This window comes from Amblyomma mixtum, chromosome 2, assembly GCF_055824585.1.
Source record: "Amblyomma mixtum isolate Tamu chromosome 2, ASM5582458v1, whole genome shotgun sequence".
In the NCBI taxonomy this organism is placed as follows: domain Eukaryota; kingdom Metazoa; phylum Arthropoda; class Arachnida; order Ixodida; family Ixodidae; genus Amblyomma; species Amblyomma mixtum.
The window spans coordinates 166736837-166763940 of NC_143013.1; the positions used below are offsets into that span (position 1 = coordinate 166736837).

General features: G+C 49.0%; 1 protein-coding gene across 1 annotated transcript; it reads left to right on the forward strand.

Annotated features, from left to right (window-relative positions):
- Nucleotides 1–6573: 6573 nt before the first annotated feature.
- Nucleotides 6574–25965, forward strand: LOC149361493 (uncharacterized). Its single transcript, XM_089568095.1, has 2 exons — nucleotides 6574–7789; nucleotides 25825–25965. The coding sequence occupies exons 1-2, from the start codon at nucleotides 6587–6589 to the stop codon at nucleotides 25963–25965; spliced, it is 1344 nt and encodes a 447-aa protein (XP_089424221.1). The 5' UTR covers nucleotides 6574–6586.
- Nucleotides 25966–27104: the final 1139 nt, after the last annotated feature.

The window sequence follows — 27104 nt, forward strand, 5'->3', positions numbered from 1 at the left end:
GATTTGGTCGTCAACTGCTGCCATGTCCTCAGGCAGTGCCTCCAGCATGCTGGTATTGTTTGTAGCCTGAAGGCGACGGCGATCCTAGCGCACTTTATCTCTTTAAGACAGTTGAACAGGGGCTGCAGGCGGATTGGACTCGGAAAGCTCTGGCCAGTCGTCGTCATCCCACTGGAGGGCCGCAAACCTGTTGGATGTCTGTATCGGGGCTGCATTTTCAGGTGGAGGCACGAGTTTATTTATCCTACGCCGATCCTTGTCAGTTGCCTTTTGTTTTGTTGGGCAGGTTGGAGAGGTGATCTCATGGTCGTCGGTCTTGCAAAGTCCGCAACGGTAAGACGGTGTGCCTTGTGGCGTAGCCTTTTCTTGAGTTGTAAAAGGGCATGATCTTCGCATGTGGCCAGATCTGAAGCAACTGTAGCAGTAGACAGCGCTCGGTTTGTATAGCCGAGGTCGCAGAATACAGCCATAATAGTAAAGGCGTTCTGGAGGAGTTGGTGGGCCTTGCAGTGTGACGATGCAGGAGCGCCCTTTGCCCATATACCGCGCTTGGATAACACGGTGCGAAGGGCAGTATAGCTCACGGTGTAGGGTTGCCTGGTCTTCGGCGACGTCGACGTTGTACACAACACACCGTTGTAGGTCCGAACCTTCTACAAGGTACACCTGGACAGGCACCGAAATCTCGCTTGTAATCGATATACACTTGAGCGTTTGCAGACGCTCGACGGCAGCCAGAGTCGGGAGCCACACAGCGATGATATTGGATTTCGTTCTAGCCGTGAAGCCACGAAAACCTTTGGTTCCAAGACAAGCGTCCAGGTTTGCCTCAAGGATCCTGTTCGGGATGTCTGTGAGGCTTGTATTTGCCAGAGCTTTAATGGCCACTTTATACGATGCCGATCCAGACGTCGACACAACGTGGCTGGCATTTGCTAGGCAGGAACGCTTGCCTTGTGAGCTGTTGTTGGCCGAAGATGAATCCTGTGCAGTGTCCCCTGATGGACGCTTTTGAGAACCGCGAGAAGCCGGAGTCACGGGTGCAGGTGCTGAAGTCATGTCCATTGGAGAGCTCTCCTCCTCACGCAGCGCGGTTGAGGCCCCGTCCAAAAGTGGAGGCTGGGTAGCCATGCCGTGTTCCGCCCAGAGGGCAGGTCGCTCACGGGCTGAGAAACATTTGGAGAAGGCGGGATGTGCGCTGCCGCTGATGGACCGGGAGCAGGAACCAGTAGCTGGGACCCAGGCTCAGTTGTCAGAAGAGGTGCTGCTGAAGCCGTGGCGACGAGCGACACCGGCGGAGTTACCTCCGCCAGCGCGTCACCGGAGGCCCTAGGCCTAGTCTCGGAGCACAGTCCAGTTGCAGGGATGACTGTGGGACATTCTGTCAATGCCACACAGCCAGACGGCGCATGAGCTTCGGGAGCTTCTTCAGATGGTATGAAGTCAGTTCTCTTGGTATAGGGAACGTATTTACGCGGATGGCGAGATTTTTCACTGGAGCGATGTGCAGCCACCGTAGCAGGGACACTTCGTCTTCCTTCACATTGTTGTCAACAAATCGACAGCCCTCTTATCCTAAAGGGGGCAGAATCGGCACTCTAAATAAAAATATTAAGCAAATTATTACTCATAAGCTTATTTATGGGTGACAACAGACGAAGCGAAAGACCGGTGGCCCCTTTATGGCCAGTGAACGCGCTGAAGAAGTCAGTAAAAACGACGAAACCAGTCCGAAGCGAGGTTTCATGCATTGAAGGGCACCGCCATATTTGTCGCCGCGGGAGAGTGCCATGGCGTCACGCTCTTCACCCAAGTGCAGCATCCTGGACCAAGGATCGACCACGGCGCCCAGTGACCCGTAAGGGCCAAGAACACTTGAAATTTATTAACAATAAAGTTTTTTCCATCCATCAATCCATTCGCGCCGGCCGGGAGGGCTTGGCGCGCGCTCATGAAACATCGAAAATAAAACCATCCGCTGAAAAATATGCGCAGTAACGACTAGATCTCGGTGCAATCACATTTCGAGAATCTATTTTCAGCGTTTTTGCTCAATTTTCAGATTTTGCTTCAGTATCTCTTTAAAGGAGGTCTTTTCGCGCGGCCGCGGGATGGACTCGCAGTCATGGATGTTGATTGAATTTCGTTTTCTCTTTTTCATGGTTTGGCCTTTAACATAGTTGAAAGACAAAACTAGGCACCTGTCGACCGTAGCACGAGATGCCGCAGTGAAGTTCAAAAAATGCTAGCAGTTTAGCATTGCTAAGCACGAAATAAAATGTGAAAGCACAGTTTTTTTGCAGCTGGACGCCCCCGCCACGTACCTGAAAGCACGATTGAGATTTCCACTGACCCAGGGAACCAGTTATGCGTTCCTTCAATTTTTGCACTGTAAATGCCATTTACCTCATGTACGCCAGTGGCCTGTGCTTCAGTGCCGCCTTTCTGCGGCAGTGCTGTGTTGCTCCAGTGCCGTGTTTGTGCACGAACATTGTCCACGACAACGCATGCAGCGCACATCTCACTTTCAGAACCGACGTATAGCTCGAAGCGCGAATATTAGTTTGACAGCAGTATTTGTGGTCGAAGAAGACTTGCAGTGCGCAGCTCAAGAGTGCGTTGCAGTTTAACACAAAGCATGTTCGGCTGTGGCTGTAGTCTAGGGCTCACACGGAGCGGCCTGCGAAGCTGATCTGCTCGCGCCGCACGGGTTCGCATCCCAGTCGACGGCAAGTGTTTCGATTTCAGTTTCATTTATTACTCTCACTTGGCATAAAGCCCGCATACACTGTCAGCATACAAACATCCTAAGATCTGGCTACGGATTGACTCATCGAAATAGTGCTGTCGCACTAGATGAACATAAGAAACTCTCCCTACAATAACTGCACAGCAACACGCCAAACTCGAAAAAAGGAACTCGCCAGACCCGCCACGGGGGCTCAGTGGTTAGGGCGCTCGGCTGCTGAACCGGAGTACCCGGGTTCGAACCGGACCGCGGCGGACGCGTTTCGATGGAGGCGGAACGCTAAGGCGCCCGTGTTTTGCGTGATGTCAGAGCACGTGAAACATTCCCAGGTTGTAGAAATTATCCCGGAGACCTCCACTACGGCCCCCCTTGGTCTCTTTCTTCTTTCACTCCCACCTTTTTCTTTTCCCTTACGGCGTGGTGCAGGTGTCCACCGAGATATGTGAGGCAGATACTGTGCCATTTCCTCTCCTCAAAAACGAATATGCCCATTTACCAACTCGCCAGCGAGAGGAATTTAGCAGAATGAAACGGTCCGTGGCTTTAAATCAATGAAATGGCCTTTAGGCAACGCAAGAAGGAAAGCCCCGCTTTCCGGGACATGGCTGTTTAGTTCGGCAAACTGCCAGATATTATTTTGGGCTTAAAAAAAAGAAATAAGAAAAAAAGTGCACTGCCCGCACCGCCTGAACTCCTCCTCTCTCTTTTATTTTCCCCTTTCCTTCCTGGCATAGCCGCACGCGGTCGGCTTAACCTTTGTTCGGACACGGCCGGTCTCGACGTACGCGAGCGAGAGAGCGCGCGCGTCGCGGGCTCAACGCATGCTCAGTGGACGGATATTCAGAAAGGCGCCTATACTCCGTCTCACAAGATGTTTGCAGAACTAAGAAAGGTAGAGCTCTCTCGTCCAATCACGACGGCGCGCACTACATTAGTGCGCTCCTACGAACCCGTCGCCATCCAATTACTGAAAAGTGGCTCCATCCATGTGAAAGAAGGCGTACTAGTATTTAGCTTCTTACTGCCTCTAGCAGGTGGCGCTTGATGTCTTTTTAATATTTACGTCGAGACCATACCTCGGGATATGGCTAAACGAAGGGCAAATATACATGGAAAAGCATGAACAGTCTCTGAGGCCAAAGGACCAAGAGACGCCGGGATCATGAAACACAGGGCATTGCGAGGGTACAAAAAAGATGAAGTACTGAGAGGTATTGGGAAAGGAATAATGGTTCCGGGGCTTACATTCGGAAATGCGGTTCTGTGCTTAAGGGCACAAGTTCAGTGGAGATTAGACGTAAATAAGAGAGCTGTTCGAAGATTAGCACTAGGTGCCCAAGGCAGTACAAGGGGATATGGGCTGGGCATCTTTTGAAGCACGGGAAGCTAGGAATAAGAGACTATATGAAGAACGCGTGAGGAAATTGGACAATAACAGGTGGGGAGCGAAGTTATTTAAATACTTATACAGATAGAGCGTTGACTCACAGTGCCGGAAAAAACTAGAAAAATAACCAGTAGGTATGCCGGTCATGAGGAAGGAGAAAGAAAGAGCATTAAACGCCAGGTTAAAAACGCGGAAGTTAAAAATTGGAATAATTCTGTGAAAAAGAAGCATAATGTAGAACTATATTGTGAGTGGAAAAGGCGGATCAGGAAAGAATTTTTCTATGATAACTCGAGAGGCAGTGCCCTTCTCTTTGAAACTTGGTCAGGGTGTAAACGAAAAAAAAACAGTCACACAAGAAGAGGGACAAGGAGAGTGTACACACCACAAGTCATCCGAGAGGTTCCGCCCGAATACTCTATTGAAGAAATTTTGGCCGCCTAGACCGCAAGGATAACCCTGAGATTCGAGGCGTCCGCAGGCGGAACAAAGATTCCAAGTCGATCTTCATTCTCTTTTTGAGGAGAAATAAGTGCCAAGATGGATTTATCTCAATGGTGCGGCGCACACGTGCCAACTGCACCGCAAAAAATACGAAGTGTGCGTCGCCTGTTGCCGACTCTGGCATTGCGATGACGTGTGCCCGGATCCGAAAAACATCCAGTGCCGTGGCTGCGGCCTCGGGAACCCGTAACGTGAACAGAAATGCGAGCTGAAATGCCTGCAGTGTGGCAAAGGCCACGCACTAGAAGACCCCAAGTGTCGTGAACTTTTCCGCATTCGCTACGAAGTAAAGAATCGCGAATGGGAAAAGATGGAGCAAGCAGCGACGACTGGTGAGCTACATCAGAGTCGACAACGCCAACCCAAAGTGAGAGAAGACTTCGGAACCGGGAGGACTCTTTCCCTAATTTGGACACGAATGAAGTCAGACCACCGCCGCCGCCAAGAGTGCGCTCCGATTCCCGTGCCAGGTGCCACTCCAAGGGGCCCTCGAGCTCTAAGGATCCTGCCAACCCACGGAGACGCGGAAGGAGCAAGGAGCGTAAAGCCCCACCTCGCCGGATACTTCCGAGGCGTACCGGCGAAGCGCCTACGCGCACGGGCGTACACTTGAGCCTCTCTGCGCATGCGCGAGGCGCGACGCGCGAGCAGGCGCGAGCAGGGCGCAGATATCTGTGCATGTCAGATGTAGGCGCCTGCGTATGGGCGCTAGCGCGCACGTCGGAAGCGGGGTGCGGTTGACAACAATGGGAGAACCGCGGGGCTCTCGGGGACTCTTTTCTTCGTGGCTCGAAGCTCTTTCAGCTTCCCCAAAAATTTTCTCGCAACCCTCGTTGCCAATGTGGTGTGTGCCGTCTTAGTAAGAAGAGTCGAGTCCGTGCCGCCGCCTCCATGACCAAGAACTAGACCAATCAATCAATCAATCAGTTTATTCTGCACTGCAAATGCATTTTACAGATTCAGGCCTGCCGAAGCCTCATTGGGCTTGTATGGCAGCGCCTGGCAGGTAGCGGCAAGTCGCGTGCGACGCTTTACAAAATAAGATTAGCAAAAGGCAACAGAAAAATAGGAACAGCAAAAAAAATTCAGGGGGCACTTTGACTGTCTAAAGTGCGTAGAGGTGAAACCGTTTTACGCACCACTTTCACTGCTTTTGTGGCACTGGTGGCGTCACATGTAATTGAGTACTAATTACTAAGTGATGACAAATCACTAATTAATGGTTAATTACTGATTAATACCTGAATACTAATTAACTGCTAATTAATGACGCTTAAGCTTCGCCTTTAGGAGTGGAACGCGACAGCGTGTTGTAGCGCTACCAGGCAGTCCACGGAACGCCACCACCCGTTCGGCACGATGCCTTGCCGTTTGAACGCAACGGTTTTTGAGGAAAGGAAATGGTGCAGTAATTCTCTATCATCTCGGTGGACACCTGAACCGCACCGTAGAGGAAGGGAGGAAGTGGGAGTGAAAGAAGAAAAAGAAAGATGGCCCGTAGTGAAGAAAATGAAAGTTGTATTTGAGGAAAGAAAATTACGCAGTAACTGTCTCACATATCTCGGTGGACACCCGTCAAAATTCAGGGGGTGGGGGGTGCAATTTTTTGACCTAAAGTGCGGTCACTGATGTGTGGCTAAGATGTTAAGCTTCGCCTCCAAGAGTGGAACGCGAGAGCGTCTTGCAACGCTGCCAGGGAGTCCATAGAGCGCCATCGCCCATTCGGTTCTACGCCTCGCTCGTCGGTAAATTGGTTTTTGAGGAAAGGAAATGTATTTCTCTCTCATATCTCGGTGGACAGCTAAACCTCACCGGAAGGGAAGAGAGGAGGATGGCAGTGAGCGAAGACACCGTATTCACTAGACGCGCCTTTGTTCATTCCAAACCATCGAGTTGGCATGGCAGAGTGAGATCTTCCGGCCACCGAGCGTGACGGACGCAGGATCATGAGCTCTGGCGGAGCGGCGATAGCGGCACTTGCTGGCCGCGGAAACAGGTTAGCTGGCGACGCAGATCAGGAATACGAAATTGTTTTGCCTACCTTGCCTACAGGACGTGTTGTTCTTAACACGGTGTTTCTTCACGGAGACGTGAGAGCGAGGCCCTACAGGGTGGAAGATTTTCGGGACGCCCTGGCCAACGCTGGTGCGCTCCCCGACGTCGTGGCGTTGGGGGCGTATCAGATTAACCACGTTTGGGCGGTGACGATGAGCACCTCAGAAGCTGCGAAGACACTTGCTGCCTGCAAAGAGCTACAAGTGAAAGGGCGCCGGTGCATTGTATTCGACCCTGAAGATCAGCAGGTAAAGCTGCGCCTGCATTTGATGCTGCACGGTGTGGCGGACGACGACATCCGGACTGCTTTCGCGGCGTTCGGCAACGTGAGGGAGGTGACGCGGGAGCGTTGGCGTGTCGAAGGCTTGAAGGAGAAAGGCTCGACCAGCAGGACCGCACTACTGAAGTTGAAGCCGGGAATTAAGGTGGATGATTTGCCACACCAGGTCCGAGTAGCCGGTGAGCTGGCCCTCGTTGTTGTCCCTGGGCGACCGATGCAGTGCCTGCGTTGCCACGGCACGGGTCACGTTCGCCGCGACTGCAAGGTGCCAAGGTGTTCCCTGTGCAGGCGCTACGGACACATGGACGCGGACTGCGTCCGTACCTACGCGTCAGCTACCGGGCTCGGAAAGGCGAACGACACTGCGGAACTCATGGACATCGCCGAGGCGGAGGAAGCAGCCACTGGTACGGACGAGGAGGGCAAGTCGGCTTCCACACTTGCGACGCCAGGGACTCCCAGTGACGACACCAAAGCGGCCGACGAACCAGAGAGCCAACAGCCGACGGGAGGCTCCCTCGGCGTCTCTAACGAGACGCCAGAGAACGCGGCGTGCCCATCAGAGCCCGTAGTCGTCGAGGGAAAGGACCTGAACGAGGACCACCACGAGAATACCGGCGCCCGCACAACAAGCGTCACACCCCCCCTTAACACCCCGGCGAAGCGTTCCCATGACCAGGCCAGCCCTGAAGGGGATAAAGTGGTAGCACCCGGCGTCGAGGAGCACCCTGCAAAGACGACTCAAGGCCGGCGTTCGTCGTTGCGGCCACGCCCAAACCATGCGGCTGACAAACGGTACTCCTCCGCAGGCAAGGTACTACTCGAGCAGACTGATGTTCTTGCGCCGGATGATACCGGCGGCAACAGTGGCGTCTAGCGGCGCGCTAGACGTGGAAGGTAAGCACCATGCTGTTGGTTCCTTCCTCTTGTGTAAAAATGGCTCCCGCCTCCGCCTTTAGAGTCGCTACATTGAATGTGAGGGGCCTGGCGGCAAGGAAAAAACAAGGTCAGGTGTACCGACTTCTTACGGAGCGCGAGATAGATATATTGGCCGTGCAGGAGACGAAAGTGGACGGCAACGAAGGAACCGACAGCATGGTGCGACGTTTCACGACTAGATTTTATGCTGTCGTCAGTCAAGCAGTGGGAACATCGGCTGGCTGCGTGCTTTTTGTAAAGAAGATGCCGGGGCTAGAGGTGCAGGCTTATTTCTCGTGTGTGTATGGCCGGTGTATTGTGCTTGATTTTTGTCTGAACGGCAATGAGTGGCGCATTGTTACTGTGTACGCGCCAAATGTGGTTGAGGAAAGGGTTGCTTTTTCCAAAGCCTCCAAGAGCGCCTTTGTACGGAGAGGCGGCTCATTGTATTAGGCGACTTCAATTGTGTTCTTAACGCGCGAGATAGGTCAAGCATCCGGGGATTTCGAGACAGGAGCACTGAAGTGTTGATGCGAATGATCGAGAACGGAAACCTTGAGGATGTGGCTGAACTTATTGAGGGTGCGCGGACAGTGCAGTTCACTCATTTCCAGGGCTCAAGCCACGCACGGCTGGACCGCATTTACGCATCAGTCGACCTTGCCCCTGTTTGCAACCATTATGAAGTTGTGGGAGTCTCCTTCTCAGACCACTGTTTAGTTGAGTGCTGCCTGGGAAGTGTGAACCGAAGCAAGGCATTTTCGTGGGAAATGTGGAAGCTAAACAACACGCTTCTTCAAGACGAAATCTACTGCAGAGCAGTAAAGGATGAAATAGGTAAAATAAACCCGCGCAAGAACCTGAAGATTTGGCAACAGTGGGAGCTAAGTAAGGAATCTTTAAAAATCAAAGCAATAGAATGGGCGACATGTATCCGTTATAAGGAAAAACAAGACGAAGCTGAGCTAAGGGCACTGCTTCAAACGCTGATGAAGCAGGAATGCAAAGAGCCTGGGAAATGGATAGAAGATGTCAGGAAAACAAAACAAAAGATAGAGCTTATGGAAGAACGGCGTTATCGCGGAGCGCTAGTGAGGGCAAAGGCGGAAGACACAGCTGCTGGCGAAGCGCCATCGAAACGTGCTCTTGGTCTAGAAAAAGCGCGCGCTGAAAGAAATCACATCGATAAAATAGAATGGGGGGTATCTTATCGGCAGACACTGACCACATCAAAGAAGCCTTTAATGAATACTACCAGAGGCTTTTTTCATCGACTCCTGTAGACGCAGTAGCCTTTACGCATCAGTTTCTTGGTGCAATGCCACGGCTTGACGAAGAAAGCAAAAAGAAAATGGAACTAACAATAACTCACAGCGAGGTAGAGCACGCGATAGATCAGTTAAACCTAGGAAAATCACCAGGACCAGATGGATTCAGTGCGGCATTTTATAAAGAATTTAAGCACGAAATTGCCCCAGTGCTGTGTACAATTTTCAATGAAGCCTATAAAATAAATGTATTGCCTCCGTCTTTTGGGATCTCCCATACAGTTCTCATACCTAAAACGGATTATATAGAGAAATTACAATTGGTTACAGCGTATCGACCGATAGCACTCACTAATGTGGACTACAAAATTTTTATGAAGGTATTGGCGCGTAGACTGCAGACAGTGATATCGGATATTGTTGGACCCCACCAGACATGTGGAATCAAAGGGCGCTCAATTTTTTCCAACATTCACAAAGCGCGCAGTGTGCTTGAAAGCAGTGACGACATCAATGGGCGAGTAGCGATGCTTCAGATTGATCTTGAAAAGGCATTTGATTGTGTTTCTCATGAAATTTTGTTTACCGTTTTAGACCATGTGAACGTCGGTTCAGTTATCCGTAAGGGTGTAGCCCTGGCGTATCGAAACTGCACGACGAGGCTGATTGTTAACAAGACTTTGGGGGCCCCCATTAGCGTGCAGCGTTCGGTGCGTCAGGGCTGCCCCCTCAGCCCTCTCTTGTTTTGTATTTACATCGAAACGCTGTGCATGAAAATCATAGAAAACAATAGTATTGATGGCTTTAGGTTACAAGCAGCTGAAGTTAAGCTGCTGGCCTATGCAGATGACGTTGCAGTATTTACGGTTGATCAGGGGAGCATAAGTGAAGCTGTCGGGTGTGTACGCGCGTTCAGCGAAGTCACAGGTAGCGGGGTTAACTGGTCCAAGTGCCTTGGGCTCTGGCATGGACGGTGGCCATCCCACCCGGACCATTTCGTCAACGTACCGTGGGCGACGACCCCGGGCAAGTATTTGGGCGTTCCGCTCGATGCTTATCGCGATAGCGAGCACTATTGGAAAGAGCAAACTAAAGACGCACGTGACCGAGCTGGGAAATGGAAAGGCACCAGCCTTTCAATTTTCGCCAGAGCTACAGTCTGCTATCTTTTTTTTATTAGCAAACTCTGGTATGTGATGCAGGTTTTGCATTGCTCGCGTGTGAACGTTCAGAAGCTACACAGGATTTTTGCAGTTTTCATATGGGCGTCCGAATGGGAACGTTGTAGCAGAACGAACCTGTTCCGGCAGGTAAAAGACGGGGGGCTAGGGCTAGGGCACCTCTTTTTAAGGCAGCTGGTGAACCGTTTTTTGTTTTTTCGCGACGTCACAGACCCGTTCTTGCGCACCGTGTGCCAAGTGAAGCTGCGGCGATTGCTGCCGGAGTTTGTGGTATCCACAAAAGAGCTCTCTGGTGGAACTTTTGGTTACTACAAAGAGATTGTAGCAAGCGTTCGGTTTCTTTCGGCACGTTTTTCCACCGATTATTTGTGGAAAAGCAAAAGGAAAAAGTTGTACAATGATCTTTGTGATATTGTTTTCCCAGAGCCCATGTACAGGGCCTTGTACAGTGGAGGCCCGGGAGGGGATGTTTTAAAAAGGGTGAAGAAAATGCAGGTGCCACCAGGAGTAAAGACTTTCTTTTTTAAGTTACACACCGGGACGTTACCAGTTAAAAAGTTTCTAGAGGGAAAGGATTTCTTTTTACCGTGGGGATCGAACTGCTTAATTTGTAAACAGCCTGAAACAATAGACCATGTTTTTTTGCATTGCTGGGAAGGGGTTTATTTTTGGGACGTGTTACAAAGGACCATAAAGAAAGAGCTACCACTTGACACGCACGGAATTCGCTATTTAAGCACTAATAATGAGGATGGGGCACCTTTTGATCTCATAATGCTCTTGGGCCTCTACTGTATATGGCGCTCCAGAATGGCAGGCTACTATTGTGACAAAGACGCACGACCGGCCCGAATTTATTTTCGGGAAAGCATGGACTGGTTTCTTGCAATCCAAAAAGCAGCCGCGGAGCCTCCCGAGTGGCTCTCAAGACTAGAGCCGTTGTGTATGTTGCGGGAATTTTAAGCTGACGAAGCCAGTCTCGTGCTGGCTGACCACGACACTGTCGTATGTATATAGCGTTATGTGTATTTTTGTTGTGCAATGTCATGAGCCAAAGACAGGCAATAAAGAAAAAAAAAGTTGGCATGGCAGAGTGGATAGCATGCTCGTCTCGCACTCCGAAGACCGGGGTTCGATTCCCGAGCTCGACCAATTTCTTACTCGGTTTTATTTATTTATATGGCCTGACTAGAAAAGTTAATTAGGCTATTTGGGTAATTAAGCAATTAACTAAGCTCAGTCCCACTTACTTGGAGCATCACTATATGATCCCTTCATTTGGTTGCATGGTTACTAGCCAAAGTACAATTGGCCCCGTTTGAAATTGGCGCACTGTGACATCACGACCGTTTCGACCAACTGAAAAGCGTGACAATTCTGCCGACAACTGCTGCTTACAACGATGAGACATTAAAGGCTTTCGCCTTAAAAAACGTTCAAACACATCACACTTCACAGTTAACTGGAAAAAACGTTGAATCCACTAAACTACATCAACAACAAATGTATATCAGGCAATGTAGGCGACGAAAGTCCAGGAATATGACCATGAAAGGAGCGACGAGTCAAAACAGGCGGTACATTATACCAAAAAAACGAAGTTAAAGGTCAGATGAAAGCAGATGAACGCAATAGTTTTTTTAGTTTATAATTTGTACTAACAGAAAATGCGCTTGACGACAACACATTCAGTGACGAAGGAAAATAGAATGCACGTGTTCTTTCACCATAGCGAGTGGAGCAGCTTTATTGGACGGACACAGTCTATATATACATGAGATGACGTCACAACACAGAATCCAATACATTCCACAGAATCGAAACAAAACTTAAACAAGTACAGAAAACACATGAACCACAATACAACATACTCCCTTTCTTAGGGGAAAAGGATTCACAGATACATTAAAAATTGACACACAAACAAGCCGGCTCGCGAGGGGGAGCGAGCCAGCAGCAGGAGCATGGAGGTGCATGTCACTTTTCGACGCCCATCGCGGCGTGTGCTGGGCGCGCAGGCGCTTCGCGGGTACGCTTCGGAAGTGTCCATCAAGGTGGGGCTTAAGGGTGTGAGTAATGTGGGGAACGTCTCCCAGGAATGTAATCACAGAGATAAACGGGACGAGAAAAATGAGAAATTAAAGGAATTGATCGAAAAATTAATGAGGATTGTCGAATCGCAAAGGTCCGAAATCCAAGACTTAAAGAAACTAGAAAAGCAGAGAGTCCTTCCTCCACAACAACCCATCAGACAAACGATGTCCCCAACGGCACGTCAACAGCCTCCTGGAGACGATAAGATGGTCACAGAGGCGTCCGTCCCGCCACTGGTGAAACGCAAACTTCAAGAGAACGACCCTCTTTAGGCTAGGGAGAAAAGCATGGAAAATCTTGAAAGGTTAGGTGCCACAATGAATGAAATCCAAAATCAAGCTGTTCTCGGGGAAGTTCAGACGTACTTCACAGGAAGCTTTTTGGTGGCTTTAAAACGTCGCGGCCTCGCACTCTTTCCGATGACAAGCGAGTATCGTTTGTCGGTACCGTCCATGTTGACGCACATCAAAAGAGTGAGCTATTGTTTGCTGGGTTTGTCGCCGTCGTACGCCTGCCCCTTCAGGACGTTTTTTTAGGCAACATTTGGTAGAAGAGACCGCTCTCATCGGCGTTGTAGGCGTCGCTGGGGGCATAATTTCCCAGAATGTCGGGCACGTGTTCAGACTGCCAGTCGCCGACTACAGCCATGCTTACGCTGCTCGCTTCGCCGCTGAGCACTTTTCCAATGCTGCCGTGTCGTTCTTTGAAGCGCGACAGCCAGCCGGGACTTGCCTTGAATTGGTTGTCGCCCCGCAAGCACGCGAAAGAGCGAGCTTTTTGTTACTCACGGGAATATTCTTCGCCCGCAAATCTATAAACCATGCGAAGAGGGCCTCTTCGATTTTGCTTTCAGGAGTAGTCTTCAGCGTTTTTTTGCGCGAGAGATTCCCCGACGAAGTGGCGCGGAGGATGTCATCTTTCTCTTTCAATATTGAACAGAGAGTACTCGCTGGAATGCCATGTGCTGCACCCACGTCACATTTCTTCTGTCCACTTGTCAGAGCACGAATTATGTCCGCTTTATTGTCCAGGGTAAGCCTTTTCCGTTTCTTGCAGGGCTCCATCTGCTAGTCAGGAAGGTTAGCGGCGCGCTTGTTCACACACACCACGCCCGCGTTCACGATAGCGAGGCTAGACTGACTGGTGGCCAAGTAAGTTTACCTTGACCAAGACGTGCGCTCAAAGGCACGGGGAAATATCCGCACAACGACGACGGCGCGCGGACACAGAGCACAACACACACACGATGATGATGATGATGTAGCCTTCCCTTTGTAACGGGCGGGCGCCAACCAAAGGTGCCCTGGCTGGATAAACACACACATAAAAACCGCACTATCAAACGCGAAGCGGCAAACACACACGCAAACACTGACGAAACAGTACTCGTCTAATGTCGCACCAGCGTCCACCACTCTGTCAATCGGCGCTTCGTCGCTGCAACTGCCGCACGGTTTGCTGCATCCGTTGTGCAGGCCTCGTTCGAAGAACGGAAACCCAGCGCCTGCGGAAGCGTAGCGCTCTCGTGCGGTGGCGTTGGCAGCTTCTCGCAGAGTAGGACGATGTGTTCCGTTGCTTCGTCGTGCTCTCGGCAGGCTCTGCACTGGGTGTATTCGACTGTAGTGTCGAAGCGCTTGCGATACACAATCGTTGGCATGGCACCCACGCGTGCCTCGAACAACAGGCGGCTGCCTACACTGTTGTCGTAGAAGCTCTCCACGCAGATGTCCTGCTTGGCTGACCGGTACACTTCCAGCGTCGACTTCCCCTCCATGGCAGCCCTCCACGCCTCTCGCTCCTGCGCCTCTCTGAAGGTCCACCCAGAGGTTATCGCCCTCCAGGAGACTAGAGGCGCGTCAAAATTAATTGGTTATCAAGCTTTTAACGCCGCGGCCGACAAACCTAATGTTCCCACATTCGTTAGAAGGAACATTACGGCCATTGAGCATGACACGGGCATACGCCACATGGGCACGCCCTTGTGGAACTTATTCCGGCCAAAAAGACCCAACGCAGTCTTTCATTCTGAATATTTATAGCACTCCTAGTCAAAAGAAAGTTAAATTCGACTCCCTCTTCAGAAAAGTGATGCGTATCGGCGACAAGCACGTACTGGTTATTCTAGGTGACTTCAATGCGCACCACCCTGCGTGAGGCTACCCGCGGCCCTGTACGAAGGGGAGAGAGCTTTGGCTAGACATACAGCAAATGGGCTTCACCGTGCTCACGGATCCTCTCACCCCCACAAGAATGGGTAACAGCCTGTGCGCTGACAGGTCCCCAGACCTCACTCTGGTGGAGAATGCGGGTACAGCTAATTGGTCCGACTCCAATGACCAACTCATACTCTAGTGACCATTACATACTTGTCACGGAAACTGACGTTGGCCCTGCCAAGCGCCAAACGCGCTCCCCACATATTATCGAATGGGACGCTTTCCGCAACGTTCGTAACCAGGGGCGCTATGCTGGAAGGCCCGAGTTTGCTGAAACTCGGAATCTTCCCGAGTTCTGGCGACGCCCTCAGATGAGTGAACTAATGGTAGCAAGACAAAATCCCACCCTCGTCACGCCTCCAGCTTCATTGGGTTATCTGGATATATTCCGTGCTTTATCATCACATCGGCTCCGCCTCATGGGCTTCTTGGGTGGTCTACAAAGAACGGGTCACGTGAGCCAACCGCCGGTGCGCTTTTCATTTGTCTGTCGCTCCACCAAGTGCATTGCGTGTGCAATTCGACAAACGAGGCTTGTTGAATTTTATAATGCACTTAGTAAACCTTTATAAGCATTTTATAGTGTGCAAGATTTGGATTTAAAGCGCGTTAGAGTGATTCATGCATTATTAAATTTTCCTTTGTACCGCGAGGGAACGCTACCAACGCTACATCATGCGCAACGCTGTGAAGGCTACGGAAGTTGTCCGCAAATGAAAATAAATAGAGGTGTATCGCTCTGCGCTGTTTTGTGGCCGTGTGGTCTAACGCGTCGCTCCGAAGGGTCGACAGGCAATGGGAGTGCGTGGGTTCAAATCCGGTGTAGTTAAACTTCTTTTTCCCACATTTTTTTTTCATCGCAAGTTGAATTTCGCCTGACTTGAATGAGAAAACTCGTTTTGTTCAGAATCGCTTGAATATGATTCCGTGTTCTTAAAGGAACAGCATGCATCTGTTCATTTGATGCATACCGCATACACCATACACCATGCAAACACCACCTCGATATGTCCTGTTTTCCCGTGTTCAGTGTTAAATTTTGAACATAGTATTGATTCCCACAGTGACAGAAAATAGTACTGCCTCAAGAGTCAGCTTGGCACGATTTCCCTGCTCTCCTAGAAGAGCAGAAGGTGCTTAGGCAGGATTTTCATGCAGCCAGGTACAAAGAGTTCCAAGCTGTGGGAGCGTCAATTAAGAATGCAGAAAAAGTTGTACAACGCTAGGAAAAAATATTTCGAAAGAGCAAACAATAAATGAGACAGGACAATAAAGAATGCTGACCCCGCAGTGTTTGCGAGAAATGGTTTATTCTGGAAACAGCCAGTGGCATGGATCACAGTGCACACAAATTAGAGGACACATGCAGCGGATGTACACCAACCCACAATCAGTCAAGTGCTCCAAAACTGAAAACAAAAATGTGGAGCCATCGAACAACACTATTTGATAAAACGAAAACCTGACCAATGTACTAACAAAGACGTGACTCGAAACAAATTCACACTCAACTCAGCAAGAGCACGCTTGAAATCATTCACACCTCCGAAAAATTAAGGACAAAACATACAGTACTGGCTACCTCAACACTGGCACTGCATAACATGTCAAAACGACCAGAGATTGACAGTAATGCAAGACAGCACCAAACTAGGAATACCTTTTCAGGACATGACGATCAGACACCCATACATACCATTCCCAACCCTCACACACAAAATGAGGTCAATGGCTAGGGGTTTGTGAATGTTCGACCTTTTTGGACAGCATAATTGAATAAATTTCTGTTCAGTTAGAAGACCGAATCAAACAGTATGTGTTCAAAATTATTTTATATGAATCCAATTTCCTCTCAAATTTTCATATACTTTCCGAATAATTGACACAACGCTTCATTAAGCTTCACCGTATTTTTCTGCAATTAATCTTCCAAAAACTGCAAATATTGACGACGTGTACCAGTATACGTATTCTCATTGGAAAAGTACTATTTGCACTCCCTTACAAATTCTACTTCTTTACAGACACTATTAACACGACCACCTCAACACCTACACTACACGTTACTGCCCGATACAATTTGATGCAGTGAACTGCAATGATGCAATGATTTGATGGAAATGTTACAATTTCCTCGGTAGACTGATCGACACACACACCCACATACACACATATTTCACATTTCCACCCACACACGCACAAAGGTGATCACAGCAAGCCGATGAGTCCTCTCTCTTTCCCCGGTAGCATATGTATTGCACATCAATTCGAAGGCAGACAAGTTCCTCCATGCCACTGAAATCTTCATCACTGGAATCGGTGCTCGACTCATCATAGGAGGAGTTGCACGAGTCAGAAATGCTGAAGACAACCGGTTCAATTTCAGCGTCAACAAGCATATCGCGTTTCCATGCATCAGCCTCAACATGCTCCACATGAACACAACAGTTTTGCCAGTTTTCCTGGCTTACAGACGCCAGTGCTTCCGGCAGGAGCTTTTCCACTTCAGCCAAAGTGAAACATTTATTACGACTTACGATTATGAATATTGCATAAGAATGCAATCTGCCAAGTGGCACAAATGCTACCGTTTAAAAACCCATTAAAATGCATGCATGAAATAGCTGGAAAAATCCATGCACCTATTACGTGCGCAAACATGAGGTAAAACAAAAAATTATCTACACTGTGTGTAAAACTGCTCAGTTACTGATAAACGGAAGCGGTTTTTGAGGTTTAATTCCCCAAAGTAACTCAAGCGATGAGGCATGCCATAGTGAAGGGCTGCCAATAACTTCAACCATATGGGGTTCCTTAACATCCACTGACACTGCACAGTACACGGACCACTATCACTAATAAATAGGAGAACATTCCATTAACCGTGACATGCATGAAAGCAAAAACAGAGCATTCTTACAACCATTGTGTTCAATACATAATGTGCCTTCCTCGTGAAATAGTAGGCCTTCACACGTCAGGGCTGGACTTCGAAGGGGTCTTTACGCCAATGTAGGTCCCATCGACGCATCCCACGACGTCTGTAATGCGCCGCGCAGAAGGAAACGCTCCTTAACGTACGCACGCTCGGCCGCAGTCGCGGGGAAAGCAAGACACCGCTTCTACACAGCCGCGTCGATAAGCGCGTCGGAGACGTCCTTCACACAGCGGCTCACAGTGCTTTGGTGGTGTCCAATAAAACGGTTTGCGCCGACGCTCCCCTGGAAGCTCCCGGTCGCGAACAACCTGAGGGCGCAGAGGACTTGCTCTTCGACCGAAAGCGAATGAGGCCCGGTACGCACTCTCCGCAGGCGTGGGTCGCCGCCTAACTCTTTACGCAACCATCGTACCGACGTTTTGGAGAGGCGAAAATGTCACTGGAACTCGTCGTCGGCCATGGCAGTAAACGGGTCCAGCCGGCCGTACTGACATTTGCCGTCAGAGGAAGCGATGACCCAGGCTGCTGCTGCTGCCGCCATGACAGTCCCGAGATGAATTCGGGGCACTTCACCGTTCACGAGTTTAGCTCCGAGTTCACCTGTCAATCAAAACCATTGTTCACGCCCCCGGCGTGCCGTACATAAATTATAAGCGTACGCGCTATGGGTGGGCCACTCCCAACATCCCTGCAGGCTACAGGTATGCTGCGCGGCTTTGCTGATCGCTGACAGACATCGACGATGTTGACCATCGAAATATAACAGGCAAAACGGACGTCATCGCAGATTAATCTAAGCACCTCTGCGAAGGACACGCAACGTGGCGACAGCCGCCGATTTCTTCGCTCGCATACCAAGATTGTACAACACTACAGCCTGTTGCAACCACGTAAGACACAGCACAACGCTGACGGCGCGTCAAACCTGCTTGCAAGGCGTCAAACACGGACCACGATGACGAAGCGGTGCTTGGAGCACGTCCTACTCCAACAACATGGCACCACAGGTGTTTGGCTTGGCCGTGCTTTCATCGGTGATAAAGCTCAGCATCCATGTGTCAAACACATCCGGGATCGACAAACGGTCGCTGTTCTAGACCCAGTGCAATAAAGAGTTTGTAATTTCCAGCACGCAAGCACTGTGTACTTCGCAACCGTAACACCTTTCTCTGTTATAAGTCCGATTCCATTATTACAAACAGGATCCCTCATCTGCCCGAACGATATTATTGCGATGTCACTGCGGTATACAACGACGATCGACGTTAGTTACAAAACCAGTCCGCAAAACCTTGAAGTGCACGATGTAAACAAATACTACGCAGATAAGCGCGCCACCACCTTCACAGCTTTTAGTCAGCGTCTGATGACATAGGATGAGTTGTGTCGCTGGGTAGCACGCTCTTCGCATCCGCAGAACACTAAAGAGTCCTCACACACAACAGGCATACGTAATGAATCATTGAATACAGCCAAACATCAATTTTTTTCTCACACCGCATCACAGCCGCTCGCACGGCCAATTTCTACCGCTGAGATTCGCCAAGAGCGTACTAAAAGCAACGGTTGGCCATAGGGGGGTGCGGCAGCGGCCGTAGCAGCGGAGAACTCCACCTGAGGTCACTGCAGAGAGCAGCAGTGACGCGGGGGGTGCAATGCAGTTCAGTTTTTGCTGTGTGTATTATGCAAGCCAGAAGATGCATGACTGTTATATTTTGATATACGACACAATAAAATATATTATCGCAATGGCCGAAAAATAAGTCAGATTCAGCGTGTAGTAGTTGTCCAGTCTTTCCAGTCGATGGCAGCGCTACCGGCGGCGTGTCAGCGCAGGAGCTCTCGTTTTGGGCACGGTGGGCTGCCGCTCTAGTTCGTATGCAAGCCACGCTGCAAGCAATGGTCTCAGTATCGCCACTAGCAGCAGAAAGTGTCAAATCTTTGTTAATTTCCTAAAGCTATACATTTCAACAACGCTCCATTGGATTCAGATTTTAAAATAAATTTGGAAATGAACAAAATGTTTGTAATATTATCTGTTGCCTTTTAACGTATTCGAGAGAAGAGAAAGGGTTGATACAAGAGTGCAACTAGTGCGCACTGTTCGTCTTCGGAAATGGAGAGACAGATAGAGCCTGAAAGCGAAGACACGCCTTTGACCAGCCCGAAAAGGCGTGTCAAACAGCTAGCGGTGGGGTGCAGATAGATAGGAGAGAAGTCACGATTTCGCGATTGCTGACATCGCGCTGATAACTTCAGGTAGCGTTGCGGCCTGGTATTGCGCAGTGTATTGTGTTTGAAGTGTGAAACAGGCGCGCAGGGTGCGCTTGTATCGCCTCTACGTGGCTTTATCTCTACATTTTATTGTCCGCTGCCTGCGCACGTTCCGCGCTATCTTCGTTCACTGACCGCCGTCATCGCAAACTCGGATGAAACTCGGGCGAGCGCCAAACTCGGGCCTTCCGGCATAGCGCCCCAGGACGGGAGAAAGGCAGAAATCACAAACATAGAACAATGGGCGGAGGAACTCCGCAGGGATGCTAAGAATGCGACTAAAACGCTCGACGACAACGCGGAACTTGAAGTACTAGACAGCCGCCTTCTTCATATGTGGGGGGCCAAAGCTAATATGGAAAAGCGATTAGAGAGACAAAAGTGGAATCGCAATCTCAGAAGACGCCTAGCGCGCCACAACAAAGCGATTGAGGCATATGCACTTAGACTCTGCGATCAGAACTAGGAAACAATGTGCAATCAGCTTGAGGGCAATATCGGCCTCGCCAAAACATGGGACCTCCTTCGGCACCTCCTCGATCCAGAAGGAAGTAAATTAACACAGCGACAAAATTTACACAAATTAGGTTATAAATTTGAAGGTTCCGAGCAGGAACTCCTCGATGCAATTTGTTGTCGATATATAGGCTCCGCCACCGAAACTTCCTTACCGCGCTACGAGGGTAAATCCAACAGCGAACTAGACGCCCCTATTCACGAATTCGAGGTTCGAGCAGAAATACTAAAACTGAAAACCAAATCAGCCCCCGGACCCGATGGTGTAACCAACAAAATGCTTAGAAAACTAGATGATAAATCCATAACAGCCCTGACCAATTTCATGCAAGAATGCTGGGAGAAGGGTGAGATTCCCAACCAGTGGAAAACCGCTAAGGTAATTTTCATACCTAAGCCAGGGAAACCGCTCAATCTAGAAAATCTAAGGCCTATATCCCTCACATCTTGCGTAGGAAAACTGATGGAACATGTCATACAAACGTGACTAAACAATTTCATGGAAGACAACGACTTATACCTTCATTCGATGATAGGTTTTAGATCGCATTTGTCCACGCAAGATGTCATGATAGAGCTCAAACATGACATATTAGACACTAAGTCGCTCGATGCGAAAGTAATAGTGGGACTTGACCTCACTAAAGCTTTCGATAATGTAAAACACGAGGCGATACTAGAAAACCTGGCTCTTTTAAACGTCGGGAAGCGAACATACAACTACATTGTCAATTTCCTTTCGGGCAGGATAGCGCGCATCCACTTTTGTGAGAGTCATTCTCAAGACATACAATTGGGCAGCATAGGCACCCCCCAGGGTTCGGTACTTTCCTCTCTTCTCTTCAACGTGGCCATGATACGGCACCCGAAGAGGCTGGATGGCTTGAATTTCTGCATGTATGCGGACGACATCACCATGTGGATGACCCGTTGACACGACGCGCACATCGAAAGTAGGCTACAGAAGGCCATAAATGAGGTAGAAAACTATGTCAGCCGTAGGGGCTTGCAATGCTCGCCGCAGAAGTCTGAACTTCTTTTTTATCGACCTTTGCATCAAAGACAAACTAGAACCATCCCTAACATCAAATTACAAACTCAAGGGGCGGAGATTCCTCATGTTGAAAAAATCAGAATTTTAGGAATGATTATACAAAGCAACCGGCATAACGGTGATGCAATAACTAAGATGGAAAACTGCGCGCAACAAATGATGCGACTCATACAGCGGACTGCCAACAGGAGACACGGCATGAAAGAGCAGAATCTCCTACGGCTGGTACAGGCGTTCGTAGTTAGCCGTATCTCGTATGCTGCCCCCTTCCTTGATCTCAGTTTCATAAAAGGAAAAAATAAATGGAATTATCAGGTGGTGCACGAAACAAGCTCTAGGACTGCCCATCCGTACATCCACTCACCGCCTCCTAGAGCTAGGCATGCATAATACCCTGGAAGAAATTACGAAAGCAGTGAGAACGTCCCAAATCGAACGCTTAGCCGGGACCACAACCGGCAGGGCCATTCTAGAAAAACTCAATCTGAGCCGAGATAACAGAACAACCGCCAAAGTTGACATGCTCGGAGAAATTTGGGACAATATAGTTGTACCCCCATTACCCAGAAATATGCATCCCATTCATCACTCAGTGCGCCGGGCCAAACGGGCAGAGGCGCTAGAGAAACGCTTCCGCTCCTACAAAGACGAGGACGTGGTCTACGTGGATGCCGCTGAGTATGGTAAGAACACGATGACCGTCGCGGTCGTCAATAATAAACAACTCCTCAAAATAAGTGCCTCCATACTCTCGGGTAACCGAGAGACTGCAGAGGAAGCTGCCATAGCACTGGCTTGTGTAGGCACAAAAGCGAGGTACATCATCAGTGACTCCAAAGTTGCCATTCTAAATTTCAGCAAGGGCCGGGTCTCCCCTCTACGAATACAATTCTAAGCCGTCAGGTAATAGACAGGAAAATTACACTAGTTTGGACACCAGCACATGTATCCCTGCCTGGTAATGAGAGAGCCCACGAGTTCGCCCGAGGCTTTTCCTTCCGGGCGGACCCGAGTGAGGTGGTCTTTACAGACAGGGATCGCATGGTGACCTACAGAGAAATTACACAGCACTATCGTCTGCAACGAGCTAGACTTCCTCCAGCGGATAGATCCTTGACCAGATACCAAGCCATCAACTGGCGCCGGTTACAAACTTACACCTTTCCTAACCCGGCCCTTCGGAGTCTTATATAAGTACCCAGGGCAATTTTCAGACAAATGCGCAAACTGCGAATTTAGGGCCACCTTGGACCACATACTGTGGGAATGTCCTCATGCCCCCCGGGAAGGACGAGGTATAAACAAAAAAGATCAATGGGAGACCTTACTACTGAGCTCCGACGCGGCGACTCAGTTACAACTCGTCCGACTGGCCGAAGCCGCCGCCGAGAGCCAAGACCTTTCGGCCGTCGTCTAGGCGGGTAGCCCGCTGGCTACCCTCTGTCGGACATTAAAAGTTTTCCTATCCTATATCCTGCGCACGCCCTTGGGCATCAACTGCCTTGGCCCATTTCCTCGCGTTGTGGGTTTGTACTTCATTTCTGAAGAAGCCGAACTTGCGACGAAGGTGTTGGAACCGCTTCACCCATGTAGTCCGCAGGCAGTTTTGACTTACATAGTCAGAGACTCTGCGCGCCCACCTATTTTTGTGCATGAACTGCACAAACATGAACACGCTGAACTGCAACAGCGCCGTCTACGAAATGTGGCACGAAAGTTTTTTACCGCTGGCGCCATCTGGTGAACTCGACTCAACAATGCAACTCTTGTTTTGCGCCGTGCAGTTTGCAAATCAATTCTAAAAACGTTCTAAAGGTTTAGCAATTCTAAAGGTTTATCTTACTTCAACGATTGTGAGTTTTCAGGAAAAATTTTACGTGCAGAAACGCGGCATTTGCATCGGGTCATGTGTAGCGCCAGTTTTATCGGAAATTCTTTTAGCTGAAATTGACCGCACGCTATCGCGAGTACTATCTGACGACCGTATCGTGCGAGTGTTCCGATACGTGGACGACTTTTTAATCCTTTTAAATATTGACCAAAACGACGACTTGGCCCTGGTGGCGATGGAGGTTTTAGAATCTTTTAAGTGTGCCTTTCCGAGTTTTAATTTTACCATTGAACTTCCTGAAAACTCTTGTTTGCAATTCTTAGATTTAAAATTATTTTTTAACGATCCCGACCTCCTCTGCTGGGCGTACATGCCTAGGTCGAAAAAGGCACTCGTGCCGTTTAACTCGTGCCATTCGAAGCTGGTCAAGAGGGGCATTGTATCAACTTGCCTCAGGGCTTCATTAGCCAAGTCCTGTCCACATAAGGTTCAGGTTAGCTTTGAGGCTCAGGTTGATCGCCTTAGGTCTGCTGGTTTTCCGCTGGCCCTTCTCCAGGCTGTCGCTGAGTCCCTGTTGAAGTCCTTCCGCCCAAACTCAAAACCTCGGGGGGCGGATGCACAGGAGAGGCGGACGTATGAAGTTGTGCCCTACGTTCACAGGGAAGAGGGTCGCCGGAAAATTCGGCGTTGAGGTCATTTTTTCTGCACCTTGCAAGTTGTCGCGTTTGTGCAATTTGGCGAGAAAAGATAAGCACAAGAAGGTTGTGTGTGGCATTAACCACAGGAATAAGTTCGTACAGTGTACTTGCAATGTAATTTATCAGATTCCCCTGAGTTGTGGTAGGTTCTACATAGGGCAAACTGGCCGCTGCGTCAACATTAGATTATTAGAGCATGCAAATTCCTTAGATGATTCGAGGGGGCAGCATCTGCCTAACCATTGTCACACTTGCAAGCATGATGAAAAAAATTGTAATCTACTTTTCGATATGACTAAGATTATCGGACGCTCGAGGGTTAAGAAAGAACGGGAAATAATCGAGGCCTTGGAAATCTCGAGATTAGGGCCTGACAAGTGTGTTAGCGATGCTTCAGTACACCTGTACCGCACGGAGTTCGAGTTCCTTGATTCCACGAGATGAGTGTGGCTTTTGTTTTTGTTTTTGGGGTTGGTGCGCATGCGCTTTGCTGCTGAAGGAAAGAGGAGTTGGTGGAATAAATCAGTTGTCAGTCTGCGTTTGTCCTGTGTGGTTCTCTTTCTCTTGTCCCATCCTTTTGCGCAGTTATTGTTTGTTCTCATAATGTCATACCAACTAGCCCCTCACCGCACTCTTCTAGCTTTGCGCACAACTGGCCACGTCAACACAGCTAGTACAGAGACGCGAAGACGCAGTGCCTATCGCGGCAGCACGCAGCGCTGAAAGGTTCTTTGCTGGCGGCACACGGGCATGAATGCGCGTGTAGTGTCAGTGGTCACACGGTCATGGTCAGTATGCCATGCAAATATGCACAGCTGATCCGATCGCGGGGCGCACGATATCGGCGCCGTACTGCCGCCGTACTGCCATTCATCTCTCGCCGAGAATGGAATATGTGCCCGCGAATACATCTTCGGCCCGGGCTTTACATTCTCGCCGCATGTTACGCTGTAATTGAAGTAACTGCCCTCGAGCAGTTTAACCACGTAGACTGCGATTCAGCTGTATGCGTTAGGATTGAGCTTCCTCCTGTTTCACTTGTATTTCACTTGTACTTTTATAAATTGTGTATTTAAGGTATGAAGCTCTGTATGATCCAGCTGCGTTCGTACTTATGGCCGAGCCAGTGTAGTCGAGCCTTGAATAGCAGAAAGGTGAGATAAAAACAAATTGCTCTGAAGTTTTTCGCCTCTATTTTGGCATTCGCTTTTTCATACTTTGGCTCGGAGCTGAAATGGTACAAACAACTGCAAAATGCACACGGGTGCCCTAGCTCCATTTTCCCTAAATCCCGAAGTTGCAGTGAAATTAAAGGATAATTGAGCCTTTAATATGTACGAAGAATAAACTTGATTATTTCGTGATTATAACCAGTGGCGCAAATAAATCTGACTTTGACTTAAATATGCTGAGGTACCTCTCCAATACTTTATTTGATGTTAAAGGAAAAAGTGTGCTTTTTCTGCAATTGGCACTATTAATTCATCACACCTGTGAAGAGTGGGAAATCAGTGCTAATCATGCAGATTTCAAATTGAGGGATGCATGCAGAAATTGAAGCAAACCAGACTTCTACTGAAAATATCGTTCTGTGGTTGTCTATTCTTTTTAATGGTGGCATGTATTGTAGAAACGATGCTGGATATCTATATGCAAGCGATGTCTCGTCTGAGGCTAGCTTGTGAATGACTGCCGTGGTTATGAATTTCTTGTTGCCAGGCCCACTTCGAAATGTGGTTAAACAGTCGTGTTTCATTCTGCGACCGGCTCCTTTTTGTGCCTTGCATGTTGCCTTACATGCTTGATTCTAGTCCATTTTTTGCACTGTGCTGCTGTTAAATTTGTCTTTTTTACCTTGCAGCAAGCTCCACATAGCTTTACCAGCAATGCCTCTTCCAAGCTCTCCAGTATGGCTGTGCCAGCCTTTCACTTGGTGCTAGGATGCCCAGCAAGCAAGCAGGCTTTTGAGGTAAGCACTGAAGACATCTTCCGACACAAGTAGGTTTTATTTCCCTAGTCCACTGCTACTTATGTGACCCCTCGTTATGTTGATTTTGGCAAGTTAGGTTGCCAATTAAGGGCTCTCTCTTGTTTTTCACCTGCTGCTGTGGCCTACTGCATTGGTGTTCGGCTGCTGAGCCCAAAGACGCGGGATTGAATTGCGGTGGCTTCGTTTCGACAAGGGGAAATGCATATTTGCTCGTGTGTCATGCAATGTCAGGGCATGTTAATGAATCTTTGGTGGTCGAAATTTATGCACAGCCCTCCTCTATGGATGGAGCTAATGTTCAACTTTGAGGCATTAAAGGGACACTGATGGCAAACTGAAGTTGACCTGTGATGATGGAGTTCCGCATTCTAACCACAAAGACGTCACTTTTTCTGAAAGTGGAGCTTTATAAGCCAGAGAAAGCAAAAAAATACAATTGTCATCAGCACCGGCTGATTTCGGAAGTCAATTGCGATGCGTTGACTCCGTTTTTTTTTTGGCACAGATTCCAGAGGCTAGGCTGAACTGCCATTCACCTCAGAACGCTTATCACGAAGTCCTTTGTGTAGACTTCATGAGTTCAAATCGAGTGGGGGGAAAATTTTTAAATGTAATTTTTGCGCCAAGCATTGTGTTGGTGGCCTTTGCGCTGCTGTTAAAAGCCGGGATAGCATTATGGTATCCCATAAAACTAGGTTCAGGACTTGCAAGAAGTGGTTTATCACATTCCGCTAGCTTGTGCAAGAAATTACTTCAGGGATATGTGCAGGTGTCTTTAATGTGTTCCTGATTGAGCATTAACTGATTAGGGGGAAGGCAGCTTTTAATCTGGCACTACAGCGCCAATGTCGTGAGTGTAAATCATAAGATGACCCATCAGTGTGCACGCCTGATTTCTGTGACACTTCAGTGGTGTATGGAAGTGGTAAACAAATCTGTAAGGTATATGATGCATATCTCCAAGGCAACAGCTGCATGAGTAGCGAAGCCATTAGTCAATCTTCACCGGAAAGACTTTTCTCTTTTAGATGACGTGCTTGTATATCAGTGACAGTTATTTGTTGACCTGCCTTTCGCTTTTGTGGGTCATTTGTGTGCGCATCTTCATGCGGGCCTACTTTCCTTCACAAAAAGTTAATTGATAGTCCAAC